This window comes from Oncorhynchus nerka, linkage group LG25 (assembly GCF_034236695.1).
Source record: "Oncorhynchus nerka isolate Pitt River linkage group LG25, Oner_Uvic_2.0, whole genome shotgun sequence".
In the NCBI taxonomy this organism is placed as follows: Eukaryota; Metazoa; Chordata; class Actinopteri; order Salmoniformes; family Salmonidae; genus Oncorhynchus; species Oncorhynchus nerka.
This window is the reverse complement of record NC_088420.1, coordinates 17812286-17829176: the sequence shown is the minus strand read 5'-3', so window position 1 is coordinate 17829176 and position 16891 is coordinate 17812286. Positions and strand designations below refer to the sequence as shown.

At 43.0% G+C, this 16891-nt stretch overlaps 2 protein-coding genes across 3 annotated transcripts in view; both read left to right on the top strand.

The window, feature by feature from the left end:
* Positions 1-207: 207 nt before the first annotated feature.
* Positions 208-16151, top strand: LOC115109102 (RNA 3'-terminal phosphate cyclase-like). Its single transcript, XM_029633701.2, has 11 exons — positions 208-650; positions 765-865; positions 1401-1544; positions 2376-2499; positions 2962-3020; positions 3117-3258; positions 10200-10321; positions 13897-13955; positions 14621-14715; positions 14944-15048; positions 15168-16151. Exons 1-11 carry the CDS (start codon positions 606-608, stop codon positions 15264-15266), a joined length of 1095 nt encoding a protein of 364 aa, XP_029489561.1. The 5' UTR covers positions 208-605; the 3' UTR covers positions 15267-16151.
* Positions 16152-16252: 101 nt separating this feature from the next.
* The window catches only part of LOC115109101 (dual specificity protein phosphatase CDC14AB-like), a 64170-nt gene continuing 63531 nt past the window's right edge, over positions 16253-16891 (top strand). For both annotated transcript variants that reach the window (XM_065009623.1, XM_029633697.2), the window contains exon 1: positions 16253-16646. The gene's annotated coding sequence lies outside the window, so the exon portion shown is untranslated. The remainder of the gene's footprint in view (positions 16647-16891) is intronic.

The window sequence follows — 16891 nt, the reverse complement described above, 5'->3', positions numbered from 1 at the left end:
CACAATTAACAATTCATTGGTCATGAAGCACGAAAATGCTAAATATCTAAGGTAAGGACACCAATGTAATTTTGGTGAACCATCCCTTTAATGCCTATGCATTAATTCATTGTTATCATTTTTAGTATTTTTTTTCTAGGCCTTTCCCACTACTTTTCCAACTTTGAACAGGGAGGGGGTGAGTCAATTGATTGCATGCTGATCACAATTGCGCATGTGCCAACAGTCAACACGATCAAGAGTAGCAGCCTTAATGCTGAGCAACATTTCATGGAAAAATGTGAATAACACGTGAACATCGCAGTTAAAATATAACCCGTTTTTTCGTATCGTTGTGGGATTTTCCTTTTTTCTCTCCCAAGTAATAAGAAATTGCTTTCATTGATAACTACCGCACTGCGCAGTGACGGTTGGGGGAAGTTCACAATTGGAGTAGCTACCCCAGACGCCGGCGGAGTGTCTGTTACATCAAACGTTATAAAAAGCTACTTCAGAGCAGAGCATCCATATTTGCGTGTTTTCACATCTTTAGGGACAGACATCATACATTTCTTATAGTGGAGAAGTCATTGAAAAACATAAATATTTTTCTTCTTGTTTCAAAAATGGCCGCAGCAATGGTGGAAATGGACGGAAGTATAATGGAGGGTGTGAGTATTTCACACGATTAAAATACACTTTCTACTACATATTTTAGCAATATGATTTGACATTGAACTTAGAATATGTTTTTACTATGTATATTATGTTTTGTCCTCTTTCAGGGTGGGCAAATTTTGAGAGTATCTGCCGCACTGAGTTGCATCAACGGCGCTTCCATCAGAATAAACAAAATTCGCGCAGGTAGAGGTACACCAGGATTAAGGTATTCATTTCCTAAATCCATGTCATGAATTTGTAGAGTATGTAGCTGGCTAGACGACAACAAAAGCCACATGTCATCCTACTACTATAAGAAAGCTTCATTCGCGTTGCAGTCTATAGCCCTGGGGCAATCGCCGGCGTCTCCAGACAGAAGTTTAGTCAATCAGAAAACAAAGCAAAGTTGGTTTAAAGGACCTTTATTTTCCAAGCAGATAGAGCGTCAACTTTAATCTGACAATTAGCTGTTTTACAGCCCATAGTCTATAACTTGTCTTATCTTTTGTTTCATATTTAATGGCAGATGCCCACCCTCATAGCTATATTTTTCATGTGATCCTTTGTTGGTAATGTGCAAGCACATGGCAGTTGACTTATTTCTATCAACAACTGAACTAGAAAACTTTTCCCTCATTGTCTTGTGTCATTCAGTGCAGATGATATCATAGCCTACATATTGTCATTATTCAATTGAAATAGCTACGTTTTTTTCCTTTCATTGTTAACCACTTGCCCCCCCTTCCCCATTTCACTACTAGACCACAGCATCTGTCAGGGTTGGAGTTGGTGAGGGACATTTGTTGTGGAAATCTTGAGGGAGGCTCAGTGGGATCTACAGAAGTCACACTCACCCCTGGGAAAATAAAAGCTGGGAATCACACCGCAGACCCACAAACGGCAGGGTAAATCATGTTAGGCTGCACCACCGTTATTCCTGACGGCACACATTCAATGGGAGTATGGGACACACAGTTTTTGGTTCCTAATCTCAGACAATAATTTATTTAACTAGGCAAGTCAGTTAAGAATAAATTCTTATTTACAATGAAGGGCTAGGAACAGTGGGTTAACAGCCTCGTTCAGGGGCGGGATTGACAGATTTTTACCTTGTCAGCTCGGGGATTCGATCTAGCAACCTTTCTGTTACTGGCCCAATGCTCTAAACACTGGGCTACCTGCCGCCCCAAAGAAAGACAGCTGTGGATGGCTATCCAAATGCACTTGTTAAAAACCTTGTTTACTATCAATCTGACATGATACCCATATAAACATTACCCAAAACTATGTAGAGTTAGACAATTTCACAAAATAGCAGGGGAAAAAAAACATTTAGCCTCAGACGATACAATATACTTCAGTGTCAATTTTTAAATGGAAATTAATTTTGTGTATAACGATGGGGGATATTTACATTTGGGAGTATGGAAGCCCTGTTAGTCTCCTGGGGCGGCAGATAGCTTAGCGTTTAAGGGCGTTGGGTCAGTAACCAAAAGATCACTGGTTTGAATCCCCTGAGCCGGCAAGGTGGAAAAATCTGCCGTTCTGAGCAAGGCAGTTAACCCCCAACAACTGCTCCCTGGGCACCTATGATGTCGATTTTTAAGGCAACCCCCTGCACCTCTGATTCAGAGGGTTTGGGTTTATTTTGGTAGAATGCATTTAGTTGTACAACAGGGAAGGTAAAGGGGAAACCTAGTCAATCTATCTCATACTTCTATCTTGCTCTGTTCCAGGAGTGTGGGGCTGCTGCTGCAGGTCTCTCTACCCTGTGCCCTGTACGCTGATGGCCCCTCTGAGCTCTGTCTGAAGGGGGGCACCAACGCGGATATGGCCCCGCAGATTGACTACACCATCAAGGTATGGCTAACCTTAACCTGTGTTGGGAGAGGTACCAGTGGTTGTAATTTTTAAACTGTATTTTACCTTTATTTATTTAACTAGACAAGCCAGTTAATAAGAACAAATTCTTATTTTCAATAACTGCCTAGGAACAGTGGGTTAACTGCCTTGTTCAGGGGCAGAACGGCAGATTTTTACCTCATCAGCTTGGGGATTCGATCTTGCAACCTTTCGGTTACTAGTCCAACGCTCTAACCACTAGGCTACCCTGCCGTAATGTGGGTTGTGTTCCTGGGAAATCATGAATTTTAGTTCTCACAAATTCTTAAATACCTTGTCTATAGACAGGCACGAAGATGGACTGCTTGGTTTATGACTGTCACTAAACATCCTCTTATTTGCCATCTACTTATTTTTAAGTTAGTTTCTTTGTGTTACCGTTATATGTACTCCTAAAGTCAGTTTGACATTTTCCCCCAGGTATTCAAGCCCATTGTGGAGAAGTTTGGTGTACATTTCAACTGTGACTTGAGAATGAGGTTAGTATCGTCCTCCCTGTTAGATTAGTGTTGGTGTAAAAAATACTGCCTGGTACCCAAAATATAACCATGCGTGCATGTTCTTGTCTTGAATAGGGGCTACTACCCCAAAGGCGGAGGTGAGGTGGTGGCTAAGGTTAGCCCAGTGAGCGAGCTGAGCCCTGTCAACATGACCGAACGAGGAACCATCTCCAAGATCTATGGAAGGTCCTTTGTTGCTGGGGTTTTACCCTATAAGGTACCATAGCAAGCAATGGCTTTGGGTTAGAGTTGCCTATGCATTTTAATTTAAGATACTGTTATACAGTGCCTATAAAAAGTCCACACCAGCTTGAACTTTTTTTCCACATGCGTTACAAAGTGGGATTTAAGAATATTTAATTGTATTTTTTTTGTAATTGATCTACACAAAATACTCCATAATGTCAAAGTGAAAAGAGAATTACACTCATTTTACAAATTACAGTTTTTTTTTAGGCTAACTGGCTTAACAAATCACAAGTTATATGGACTTACCATGAAGCCATTAGGGATTTGAAAACTGCTGCAGAGTTCAATGGCTATGATGGGCGAAAACAACCGAGGAAGAAAAATGCTTGACATCGGCAAAGACTGGGCAGTTTTTCAGGATGAAAAGAAACAGGATTGAGCTAAGCCAATGTTTCCCACGCTCTGTCCTCAGGACCCAAACGGGTACACGTTTTGGTTTTTGCCCCAACACTGCACAGCTGATTTAAGTGATCAAAGCTTGATGATTAGTTGATTGTTTGACTCAGCTGTGTAGTGCTTGGGTAAAAACCAAAACGTGCACCTTTTGGGGTCCAGAGGACCGAGTTTGGGAAATCCTGAGCTAAGCACAGGCACAATCCAAGAGAACCTGCTTCAGTCTGCTTTACACCAGAAAGGAATGCATCTTTCAGTGGGACAATAACCTACAACATAAAGCCAAATGTACACTGGAGTTGCTTACCAAAAAGACTGAATGTTCCTGAGTGGCCAAGTTACAGTTTTGACTTAAATCTGCTTGAAAATCTATGGCAAGACTTTTGTGAAGTGCTGGTTCAGGAAAGTTATTGTATTATTAAAAACAAGGTATTTGGTATTTATTAGGATCCCCATTAGCTGTTGGAAAAGCAGCAACTACTCTTCCTGGGGTCCACACAAAACATGAAACATAATACAGAATGACATTATACAGAACATCATTAGACAAAAACAGCTCAAGGACAGAAATACAGACTTTAAAAAAAAAGGCACACGTAAAAAGGAGAGGGGTTATTTAAGATACTCCCTGAAGAAGTAGGGTTCCAGGTGCTTTTGGAAGATGTGCAGGGACTCTTGCTTTCCTAGCTTCAGGGGGAAGCTTCTTCTACCATTTGGGTGTCAGGAGAAGAGCTTGGACCAGACTGAGCGGAAGCTGCCCTCCTCTAGGGGTGGTTGGGCCAAGAGACCAGAGGTGGCTGTACGGAGTTGGGGTGTAGGGTTTGAGCATAGCCTGAAGGTAGGGAAGGGCAGGTCCTTGTGCTGCTCTGTATGCAAGTCCCATGGTCTTGTAGTGGATGCGAACTTCGACTGGAAGTTTGCAAGATCAAATCCCCGAGCTGACAAGGTAAAACTCTGTTGTTCTGCCCCTGAACAAGGCAGTTAACCGTAGTCCGTCATTGAAAATAAGAATTTGTTCTTAACTGACTTGCCTAGTTAAATAAAGGTGTTTAAAAAAGGATCTGATGGTTCACGGTGTCGAAGGCAGTGGCTAGATTAGAGGATGAGAACAGAGGAGAGAGAAAGTAAGCTTTGGCAGTGTGGAGAGCCACTGTGACACAGAGGAGCAGTCTTGGTTGAGTGACCAGTCTTGAAGTCTGACTGGTTATCGGAGTTGATCAGACAAAGTGTTTTGGAAAGATATTAAAAAAATATAGTTTTTGATGTCAAGATGATTTAAGTGTTGTGTTTTTGAGGAGGGGAGCGTCTCCGGACGTTTTGAAGTCAAGAGTGGACCCTTCCAGTGGTCAGGGATTAATTGATGAGGGAAGTGAGGACAGGGAGAAGGTCTCCAGAGTTGTTCTGGAGGAGGGGAGGGGTTCAAGCGGGCAGGTTGTTGGGCAGTCAGACCTCCCTAGTTGCAGGATTTCATCTGGAGAGAAAGAGGTCACAGCGTAGGGAAGTTCTGTGTGAGTGGACCAGTTGAATCAATAGGCTGAGTGAATGACTAGCGGATGTCGTCAACCTTCTTTTCAAAGTGGCTGACAAAGTTGTCCGGGGAGGGGGTGGAGGATTAAGGAGCGAGGAGAAGGTTGAAAAGAGTTAACTGGGGTTAGAGGCAGAAGCTTGAAATTTATAGTGATAGAAAGTGGCTTTAGCGGCAGATACAGAAGAGGAGGTAAAAATCTGTCCGGCCCCTGAGCAATACAGTTAACCCGCTGTTCCTAGGGCGCCGAAGACGTGGATGTTGATTAAGGCAGCCCCCCGCGCCTCTCTGATTCCGAGGGTTTGGGTTAAATGCGTAAGACACATTTCAGTTGAAGGCATTCAATTGTACAACTGACAAGGTATCACCCTTTCCCTCAGAGGAGGGAGTGAAAGTATGATAGGTCCTGCGGAAGTTTAGTTTTCCTCCATTTTCACTCAGCTGCCCGCAACCCTGTTCTGTGAGCTCGCAATGAGTCACTCAGCCACGTAGTGGGAGGGCTGAGCCGGCCAGGAGGATAAGGGACAGTGCGAGTCATAGGATGCGGAAAGGGAGGGGAGAGTAGGGTCGACGAGGCAGAATCGGGAGACAGGATTTAAAAAATTTAAAAAATTTTACCCCTTTTTTTCCCCTCCCCAATTTCGTGGGAACCAATTGGTAGTAGTTACAGTCTTGTCTCATCGCTGCAACTCCCGTACGGACTCAGGAGAGGTGAAGGTCGAGAGCCATGCGTCCTCCTGAAACACATCCCAACCTAGCCACACAGCTTCTTGACACAATTCACATCCGACCCGGAAGCCAGCCGCACCAATGTGTCGGAGGAAACACCGTACACCTAGCGACCTGGTCAGTGTGCACTGCACCCGGCCCACCACAGGAGCCGCTAGTGCGCGATGAGACAAAGCTATCCCTGCCGGCCAAACCCTGCCTAACCCGGACGACGCTGGGCCAATTGTGCGTCTCCCCATGGACCTCCAGAATCACCAGAATCTCTGGTGGCCCAGCTAGCACTGAGATACAGTGCCTTAGACCACAGTGCCACCTGGGAGGCCCGAAGAAGGATTTAATAGAAGGGAGAGATGATAGGATAGAGGAGGGAGTAGTGGGAGAGCGACAATTGCGACGGTGCATGACCGTCTGGGTAGGGGCTGAGTAGCTAGGGTTTGCGGAAAGGGAGACCGAAAAGGAAGCAAAGTAGTGATCAGAGACCCGGAGGGGGGTTGTAGTGAGATTAGTAGGCGAACAGCCTCTAGTAAAGATGAGTTCAAGCGTGCCTGCCTTGTGAGTTGGAGGGGATTGGGAAATGTTGCGGTCAAGAGCAACAGTAAAATAACAATAGCGAGACTATACAGGGGGTACCGGTACAGAGTCGATGTGCGGGGGGGCACCGGATAGTCGAGGTAATTGAGGTAAGATGTATATGTAGGTTGAGTTATTATCTATGCATAGTCACTTCAATAACAGAGAGTAGCAGTGGTGTAAGGGGGGGGGGGAATGCAATAAGTCTGGGTAGGCATGTGATTAGCTGTTCAGGAGTCTTATGGCTTGGAGGGGAAGAAGCTGTTTGGAAGCCTAGACTTGGTGCTCCGGTACCGCTTGCCGCGCGGTAGCAGAGAGAAAGTCTATGACTAGGGTGGCTGGAGTCTTTGACAATTTTTAGGGCCTTCCTCTGACACTGCCTGGTATATAGGTCCTGGATGGCAGGAAGCTTGGCCCCAGTGATGTACGCACTACCCTCTAGTGCCTTGCAGTCAGCGGCTGAGCAGTTGCCATACCAGGCAGGCAGTGATGCAACCAGTCCGGATGCTCTTGATGGTGCAGCTGTAGAACCTTTTGAGGACCCATGCCAAATCTGTTCAGTCTCCTGAGGGGGAATAGGTTTTGTCGTGCCCTCTTCACGACTGTCTCGGTGTGCTTGGACCTTGTTAGTTTATTGGTGATGTGGACACCAAGGAACTTGAAGCTCTCAACCTTTTCCACTACAGCCCCTTCGATGAGAATGGGGGCATGCTCAATCTTTTTTTCCCTGTAATCCACAATCCTCTCCTTTTGTCTTGATCATGGTGAGGGAGAGGACGTTGTTCTGGCACCACATGGCCAGGTCTCTGACATCGGCGAACTTAACGATTGGAGTCGTGCCTGGCCATGCAGTCATGAGTGAACAGGGAGTACAGGAGGGGACTGAACACGCACCCCTGAGGGGCCCCTGTGTTGAGGTTCAGCGTGGCGGATGTGTTGTTATACCTACCCTTACTACCTGGGGCCGGCACATCAGGAAGTTCCTGATCCAGTTGCAGAGGGAGGTGTTTAGTCCCAGGTTCTTAGCTTATTGATGAGCTTTGAGGGAGGGCACTATGGTGTTGAACACTGAGCTGTAGTCAATGAATAGGATTCTTACATAGGTGTTACTTTTGTCCAGGTGGGAAAGGGCAGTGTGGAGTGCAATAGATTGCATCATCTGTGGATCTGTCAGCGCAGTATGCAAATGATGTGAGTGCTTTGTGTTGGTCGTCATTTACATTTACATTTACATTTAAGTCATTTAGCAGACGCTCTTATCCAGAGCGACTTACAAATTGGTGCATTCACCTTATGACATCCAGTGGAGCAGCCACTTTACAATAGTGCATAGTGCATTTAGGCAGGTTACCTTAGTGTTCTTGGGCACAGCAACTATGGTGGTCTGCTTAAAACATATTGGTATTACAGACTCAGACAGGGAGAAGTTGAAAATGTCAGTGAAGACACTTGCCAGTTGGTCAGCGCAGGATCGCAGTACATGTCCTGGTTATCCGTCTGGACCTGCGGCCATGTGAATGTTAATCTGTTTTAAAGGTCCTACTTACATTGGCTGCAGAGAGCGTAATCGCACAGTCTTCCGGAACAGCTTGTGCCCTCATGCATCTTTCAGTGTTATTTGCTTCGAAGCGCGCATAGAAGTAGTTTAGCTCATCTGGTAGACTTGTGTCACTGGGCAGCTCTCGGCTGTGCTTCCCTTTATCATCTGTAATGGTTTGCAAGCCCTGCCACATCCGACAAGCATCAGAGCCGGTGTAGTACGATTCGATCTTAGTCCTGTATTGGCGCTTTGCCTGTTTTATGGTTTGTCGGAGGCCATAGCGGGATTTCTTATAAACTTCCGGATTAGAATCCCGCTCCTTGAAAGCGGCAGCTCAAGCCTTTAGCTCAGTGCGGATGTTGCCTGTAATCCATGGCTTCTGGTTGGGGTATGTACGTACGGTCACTGTGGGGACGACGTCATTGATGCTCTTATTGATGAAGCCAATGACTGATGTGGTGATCTAGTCACTGGTGCGTCCTGCTTTAATTTTTGCTTGTATGCAGGTTTCAGGAGGATAGAATTATGGTCAGATTTGCCAAATGGAGGGTGATTTTAAGTTTCCCTGTATTAAAGTCCCCAGCCAAGAGTGGCGCTGCCTCTGGGGGAGTGTTTTCCTGTTTGCTTATGATGGAATACAGCTCATTGATTGCGGTCTTAGTGCCAGCATCAGTCTGTGGTGGTATGTAGACAGCTATGAAAAATACAGATAAACTCTTGGTAGATAGTGTTGTCTACAGTTTATCAAGAGATACTCAGGCGAGCAAAACCTTGAGATTTCCTTGGATATCGTGCACCAGCTCTTGTTTACAAAAATACATAGTCCGACTCCCCTTGTCTTAACAGACGCCGCTGTTCTATCCTGCCAGTACAGCGTATAACCAGCCAGCTGTATGTTGATAATGTTGTCATTCAGCCACAACTCCGTGAAGCATAAGATTTGGTAGTTTAATCTTCCGTGTAGTCATCGATTTTACTTTCCAAAGATTGCACGTTTGCTAGCTGAATGGAAGGCAGTGGGGGTTTATCCGTTGGCCTACGAATTCTCAGAATGCAGCTTGCCCTCCAGCCTGTTTTTCTCCACCTTCTCTTCATGGAAATGACGGGGATCTGGGGAAAGCAGTATGTCATTCACGTCGGACTCGTTAAAGGGGAAAAAAGGATCCTGCCAGTTCGTGGTGAGTAATCGCAGTTTTGATGTCCAGAAGTTTTTTCAGTCATAAGAGACGGTTGCAGCAACATTATGTACAAAATAAGTTAAGAATACAAGTTCCAAACAACGCAAAGAAACGAACAAAAAAAACACAATCTGTGGCTGTGTATGAAAGAGATTCTGTGTACTATGTCATGTGCACAACGTTTTTGCTCTCCGGCTCTCTCTCTGCTATGTCCACTGAGCTGTTGGCCCTGCCCTGCAACCTTATTGGTTAACGCTGGGCAGGCCTTTTGGTAGCTGTCACTCAAATGAGAGGGGCTGAAGCTCTTTGGGTAGAACTCAAATTCCTACGGGGCTGGCCCACATGGGGTGGAAATTTAGGGAAAATGGCGCAGCTTCAAGAAAACGTTTCTTTCAAACTAGTGATTTCGTGGCTAATTGAGGTAAGACATTATGCTTACAATTGGCTCATTCACCCCTCTCCCCTGTAACTATTTCCGAGGTTGTTGCTGTAAATGAGAATGTGTTCTCCGTCAACGTACTTGGGAAAATAAGGGTTAAATAAAAAATCTTAATGTTTGAGCTACACATTGACACATCCAGCCCAAATAGGGAGGTAAAATACCGGAGCATGTCTTTAATGTTGTACTGTAGTGATTACTTTTAGCCCTACCTACATGTACATATTACCTCAACTACCTTGTACCCCAGCACATTTACTCAGTACCGGTACTCCTTGTATAATCTTTTCACGGTGAAGTCTACACTTGTTGTATACGGCGCATGTGACAAAGTAAAATTGAAATTTTGCGGTTTTGTCCTTATTCCACTTGTGTACTTACAAACAACGAATTAGACCTTTCTGGACAGGTGAAATGCATGTGATGGAGCAGTTTCCTGTCCGTCTGCTACCCCTCTGGACTTAAATGCACATGATAAAATGAAGTAGTTTCTGAGATCAGATTTGAGTGAGCTCAAATACTCCTTTTCCTCCAGCTTGCCAAGGACATGGCCACGACTGCAACAAGAGTTATCAGGCGAGAGATAAAGGACCTTTACATCAACATTCAAACACTGCAGGAGAAGGACATGGCCTGTGGAAGCGGCAACGGCATCATGTGAGCGTATTTACATGACATTAACCATTGCATTATCACTCAAATGTATTTATAAAGCCCTTTTTACATTGGCAGATGTCACAATGTGCTTATACAGAAACCCAGCCTCAACTCCAAACCGCAAGCAATGCAGATGTAGAAACATTGTAGCTAGGAAAAACTTCTTAGAAAGGCAGGAACCTAGAGAGGAACCAGGCTCTGAGGGGTCTTCTTTTGGCTGTGCCGGGTGGAGGTTATAAGAGTTCATGGCCATTAAGGCCAGATCGTTCTTCAAGAAGTTTAAACGTTCATAGATGACCAGCAGGGTCAAATAATAAGCAGTGGTTGTAGAGGGTGCAACAGGTCAGTACCTCAGGAGTAAATGTCTGTTGGCTTTGAGGTCGAGACAGCAGATGGGGTAGGGAGAGGGAGGGTCTAAACAGCAGGTCCGGGACAAAGTAGCACCTCTGGGGAACAGGTCACGTTTTCCATCGCCACAGAAACTGGATCAGAGGCACAACCAGGTGAACTAGGGACACCCAGGAGTCATCAGTCCAGATGGTCCTCCGGGAGGGGAGAGCGATGGGAGAATTAGAGGGACACCAGATAAAACTGTAAAAAGTTGTCTATACCTGTATGACCTCAGTAAACCTGGATCAATCACAATCAATGGTAATGTTTTCTGTGAAGATCTTTGTCAAAACAGTTGCACTAGTGGAGGACATTGGGTGTCATCTGAACATGCTTCATAGGTAGTGACGTGACTATCGTGATGGTTATTTTATCAAATCAGTTAACTGTTTAATTATTTACGTGATTAAATTAATCATGTAACAATTAACTCATTAGCAATCTTGGGGCACCACAAAGTTTGTTTCATGAGTTACCGTTTCCCGAATTAACTAAAGAATATCAGAATATATTGTAAAATTAGTCATCCATTCATTAATTATTAGTATTATTACCTCATATCAGTCTTTCTAAATGTCATTGACTTCAAATCTGCATGAACCCTAGTCTAAATGTTTCAGTGATAGTAAATAATTAAGACAATTTGTGTAACTAAATAATCACACAGAATTACATAAACACACACACAATAGATTATATGTTGATTACTAGCATAATGCAATAAAGTCCCTAGTGGACTAACCTGATATGACAGCTTGGTACACAATGAAAAGGGAGGGGCATGTTAATTTATTATACATACGTGTGAAGCTATGCTCATGGGAATATGAATACTTTGCACATGAACGACCGATCATTCGAAAATAATTGCAATGTGTATATATATTTACGCTTGTATGTCTTTGTTGTCTCTGTTGAAATCGTCTGGTCCATCTATTGGGAGTCATTCGACAGAAGTCTCTGGTTTGTCCACCAGAGGTCACAGTGTCCTTTGTATTTGTTGTCGTCTTTCTTTGTTTTGGAAGTGTTAGTTAGATTGGAGGGTCTTGTAGTTGGTCTTGTAGTTTTAGACCATTTGTCACGTATTCAGCTCGCGCTGCACGTATACTGGGCTAGTAGGTTAACCTCTTGAAGCTAGGGGGCACTATTCTTTATGTTTGGGAAAATAACGTTCCCAATGTAAACACCCTATTTCTCAGGCCCATAATGCTAGAATATGCATATAATTGACAGATAGAAAACACAAAATATTGTCTGTGAGTATAACAGAACTGATATTGCAGGGGCAACCTGAGGAAAATCAAACCCGGAAGTGGCTTCTATTTTGAAAGCTCCATGTTCCATAGCATGCCTAAGCTCCATTTAAAGGGATATCAACCAGATTCCTTTCCTATCGCTTCCTCAAGGTGTCAACAGTCTTTAGACAGTTTCAGGCTTTTATTTTGAAAAATGAGCGAGAAAGATTACATCGCGTCAGGTGTTCGCATGAGTTTTGCTCGCGCAACAGAGTTTGGGCAGCCATTGCCTCTCCCTCTCCTACTGATAAAGACAGTTGCAGTTGATATATTATCGATGATATCTTTTAAAAACAACCTGAGGATTGACTATAAAAAATGTTTGACATGTTTCTGTGGACATTACGGATACTATTTGGAATTTGTCTGCGTTGTCGTGACCGCTCTTTCCTGTGGATTTCTGAACATAACGCGCCAAACAAACAGGTATTTTGGATATAAAAATAATCTTTATGGAACAAAAGGAACATTTATTGTGTAACTGGGAGTCTCGTGAGTGAAAACATCAGAAGATCATCAAAGGTAAACTATCAATTTTATTGCTTTTCTGATTTTCGTGACCAAGCTACTTGATGCTAAGTGTATATAATGTTTTGTCGAGCAATCGATAAACTTACACAAACGCTTGGATTGCTTTCGCTTGTAAAGCATATTTTCTAAATCTGAGACGACAGGTGGATTAACAAAAGGCTAAACTGTGTTTTGCAATATTGCACTTGTGATTTCATGAATATAAATATTTTTAGTAATATTATTTGAATGTGGCGCTATGCAATTCAGCGGTTGTTGATGACAATTATCCCGCTACAGGGATGGGTAGCGTCAAGAAGTTAAACCGCCAGTAGCTACGCGGCAATGTACTGGTGTATATTTAAATTGCAACCATTTCAATGTGTTGCCACCGCTCCACGTTTTCTGGTCTACTGAAGGGCGTGGTTACTGACTAGGCAAAAGGTTTTTATATAAAAATTATCTAATTTAGAAGGTTAAAATCACATTTAATCTTCTCACAAATTGTTTTATATTTAATCATCTGTTGTACAACATTTAGATGTAAACCTGACCCTGTGAATGCGTACACTTTCAGAGATAGTTATTTAGTTTTACTGTCCTTTTTGCGGATCAGTGGGACGCTAAGCCAACATCCGGTGAAATTGCAGAGCGCGAAATTCAAAATTCTTAAAATTCACCATTCATGAAAATACAAGTGTCTAACATCGTTTAAAAGCTTAACCTCTTGTTAATCCAGGCACTTTATCAGATTTCAAAAAGGCTTTACAGTGAAAGCAAACCGTGCGATTATCTGAGGACAGCGCCCCGCGTACAAAAGCATTACAAACATTTTCCAAACAAGCAGAGGTGTCACGAAAGTCGGAAATAGATCCCTTACCTTTGAATATCATCCTCTATTTGCAATCCCAAGGGTCCCAGCTACATAACAACTGTTTGTTTTGTTCGATAAAGTCCTTTATATCACAAAAAAAGTCAGTTTAGTTGGCGCACTTGATTCAGTAATCCACCGGTTTCCCTCGTTCAAAATGCATACACATTAATCCCAAATGTTACCAATAAACATTGTCCAAACAAGTGAAACAATGTTTCTAATCAATCCTCAGGTACCCTAATATGTAAATAAATTATACAATTTAAGGAGGAGAATAGTATGTTCATGGTGGGTGAGAGAGAGGAGAGGGTGGGAGTGCTTGTCTTTGATCCTCACCCAGGAGGGAAAGTCATGACAGACTGATGGCTTGCATAATGTTTTGTGTCCCTAGTTTGGTGGATAGACAATAGAGAAGGTTACTTTCAACAGAACTGCCATGGGTTGTCTCATCTTAAATGCTATCCACCTCTACCACATTTTTGATATGGTGTCTCTATTCTCCCCAGAATCATTGCAGAGTCTTCCACAGGCTGTATATTTGCAGGGTCAGCTCTTGGCAAGAAAGGTGAGAAATCCATTGTTCTTATGCTTGTTTGGTCTTTGGAGTGATGTGTACAGACCAATATGTACCACTAGTGGGCAACGTTCTACAAAGAAAGACATGCTTGACAATATTATGATGGGAAACTGTATATAAGCTTGGATGGTGAGTAAAGTTGTGCTTCAACAGCCATACAAGGTAAGCGGTCAACAGCAGAGAATGGGGAAATATTGAGAAAAAGGAAAATGTTGTTGGCTAACATTTTCAAATTGCTATCCTATGCATCTGTAGGTTGTTTTTTTATGTTGTGACCGTTACATGAACAAAAGTTTGTTCTATTGGGGGCAGAGTTAGGAAGTGTATGTATCTGAATAATTTAAATATCCAACCCAGCTCTATCCAATGACCTGGTTTGCACCTCCCCTGTGACTCTCTGGCACACCCTCGCACACCGATAACCTCTGGGCCAGTATTCTCAAATCTTCTAAGACTAAAATATCTGTTGATTTGGAGTCAGTTTTGCTTTTTAGATCATAATCTGATTTGATTATTCTAGGGAGGCCTGATCCTAGATCAGCACTTCTGCTCTTAGACGCTACAAATATGGGCCCAGATAAAATAATTGGGGGAAAAAATATAACACATGCTGAGCAGATTGGCTGTCTAACGCTGGTCCCCCAATGTCTCAGGTGTGTACCCAGACAAAGTGGGCTTTGAGGCTGCAGAGATGCTGCTCAGGAATATAAGGCACAACGGCTGTGTGGACGAGTTTCTGCAGGACCAGGTTAGCAATTAACCACGCACACACAGGGGTATTTCACAAAGCAAGCTTGGGTGTCCTCCTGTAAGTAATCTAGAATCATTGTAATTAACGTATACTTCCAAATTCAAGTTAAGAATGGGTGCTTGACACCATACCTCTCCTTGCCTCACTGTCCATCTCACAGCAGCCACTTGAACTTACTCCATTTGAAGTCAGCTGCTGAACTCTTCTTCTTTCACTCTCTGGCAGCTCATCCTTTTCATGGCCTTGGCAAACGGCATCTCCAGAATCCGCACTGGCCCAGTCACCCTACACACAAAGACTGCAATCCATGTGGCAGAACAGCTCACCCAGGTGGGTCCAAAACACATTTTAATTGATTTCCAAAGACTCAATTGATGGGAAAATGAGTACTCAGTGCATGGTTTTATAAAATAAAAAAGTTGACATAATTTTTTCCCCCTTATTCCCAGGCCAAGTTTACAGTGACCAAGGCAGATGACGAGAATGCCAGCAATGACACCTACATCATCGAGTGCCAAGGAGTGGGTGTCACCAACCCTCATTTCTAGCCACACCCATGTGTCTAACCGCCCCTTTTATGTTGTCTCCACCTGCAGCCGTGGATAGAAGAGGCACTGGAGACACTACTGTGATGTCACCTAACGGTCAGATGCTGCTTCTATTTATATTAGGATTTATTGTGGCCCTCGTGGCACAATATTCAAGCAAATGAATTATTGGTTTACAAACGCACAGCCACATGACAGTTGGTCATCGTTGTCCTTTCCCCCTATTGCATTAACTGTCATTACCCTCGTAGCTTGTATAACTCAGGGTATTAATGCCTTACACTGTTATAATAAAAACATTAGATTTCTGTGTAGAAGGGGTGTACGTTTCAGCAGTCTCAGTGCATACAGGCTTTTATGGCAAAAAAAAACATTGTTCATGGTCTCTGTCCCTAGTTGATCATTCTAGTTCCATTTTGCTTCATATGGGGAGGATTTCTGTATTTTGAAAGATATGTCTTGAAAAAGTGATTGCTGAAAAGCAAAACATTTTGGGGCTATGACAACAATGGACTAATGAAACAAATACCAATATGTTGTTTTTGGGTGGAGTTTTCCTTTATGTCAATTGTTTCACTTATTAGAATTTTTTTTGGTGCATTGTTTGTCACTCAGGTAATGCAGATTAGACTGCAGAGTTGTGTTGACTACTGTATTAGTCAGATAATGTTTAAAAGACAATGTGGAGATTTGTTTTCCACATTGTTTTGAGAAAATATGAATAAAAATACCTTATTTTTGCCTTCTCTGAACAAAAGATGATCTTGAGTAAAGGATTTCTGACATATCATGGATTGATTCAGATATCTTCTCACCCCCAGAAATGCGTAGCTGGATGTCTGTCATCACTCATAACCCCTTCATTGCATTAAACAATTAAATCCATGTCTTTACATATCATGGTAGTGATTCAAACTGTTTTAGTACAGGAGACTATTTAATTCCAGTGAATGACTCGTTCCAGGAATCTTAATGTGCTGAAGAGTACATAGCCATAGCATGGAGTTGCTTGTCTGATAGCTAATAACTATCCAGCTGACCCAGCTTGATAGCATGGTCATGTTATACTTGCCAACTAATGATTCGCCAGCAAGAACCTTTGCTTTTTGCCATTGCAACTGTTGAGGTGCTTGGTGTTCTTATTCCAGATCATTAGCAGAAATAGCTGCAGGGTTGTCTGACTGGATAGCATGCAGTCAGACACCTTGAGCATTTCACTGTACTTGTGCATGTGACAACTAAGTCTTCAGGAGTGAAGTGTAGACCCGTGAAAAACCTTATGCAACTTCTCTCAGCAAAGCTGACTTTTTTTTCCTCCCGTCTGCAACTACTTGACAACTTTTTCGACAAGCTCTCCAAGTAATGAGAAGGTCAACTATGGTATGTTTTTAGCTTTGCTTGTTGAGTGGTTATGAAAGTGGTTAATGTGTGAGGGCTTGAGGTTTGACTGCAAGGCTTGTTACTTTTTGTGGCCTAATCCAATTATCTTCACTCACCACCAAATGTGTGGACATCTCATTGGTGAGGTTGTTGAGAACATTGATCTTTTTCTCAATCTCCAGTTATTCACAACCATAATCTACGTGTGTTGCTGATAGTCACAAACTTCCTAATTTTAAGCTATT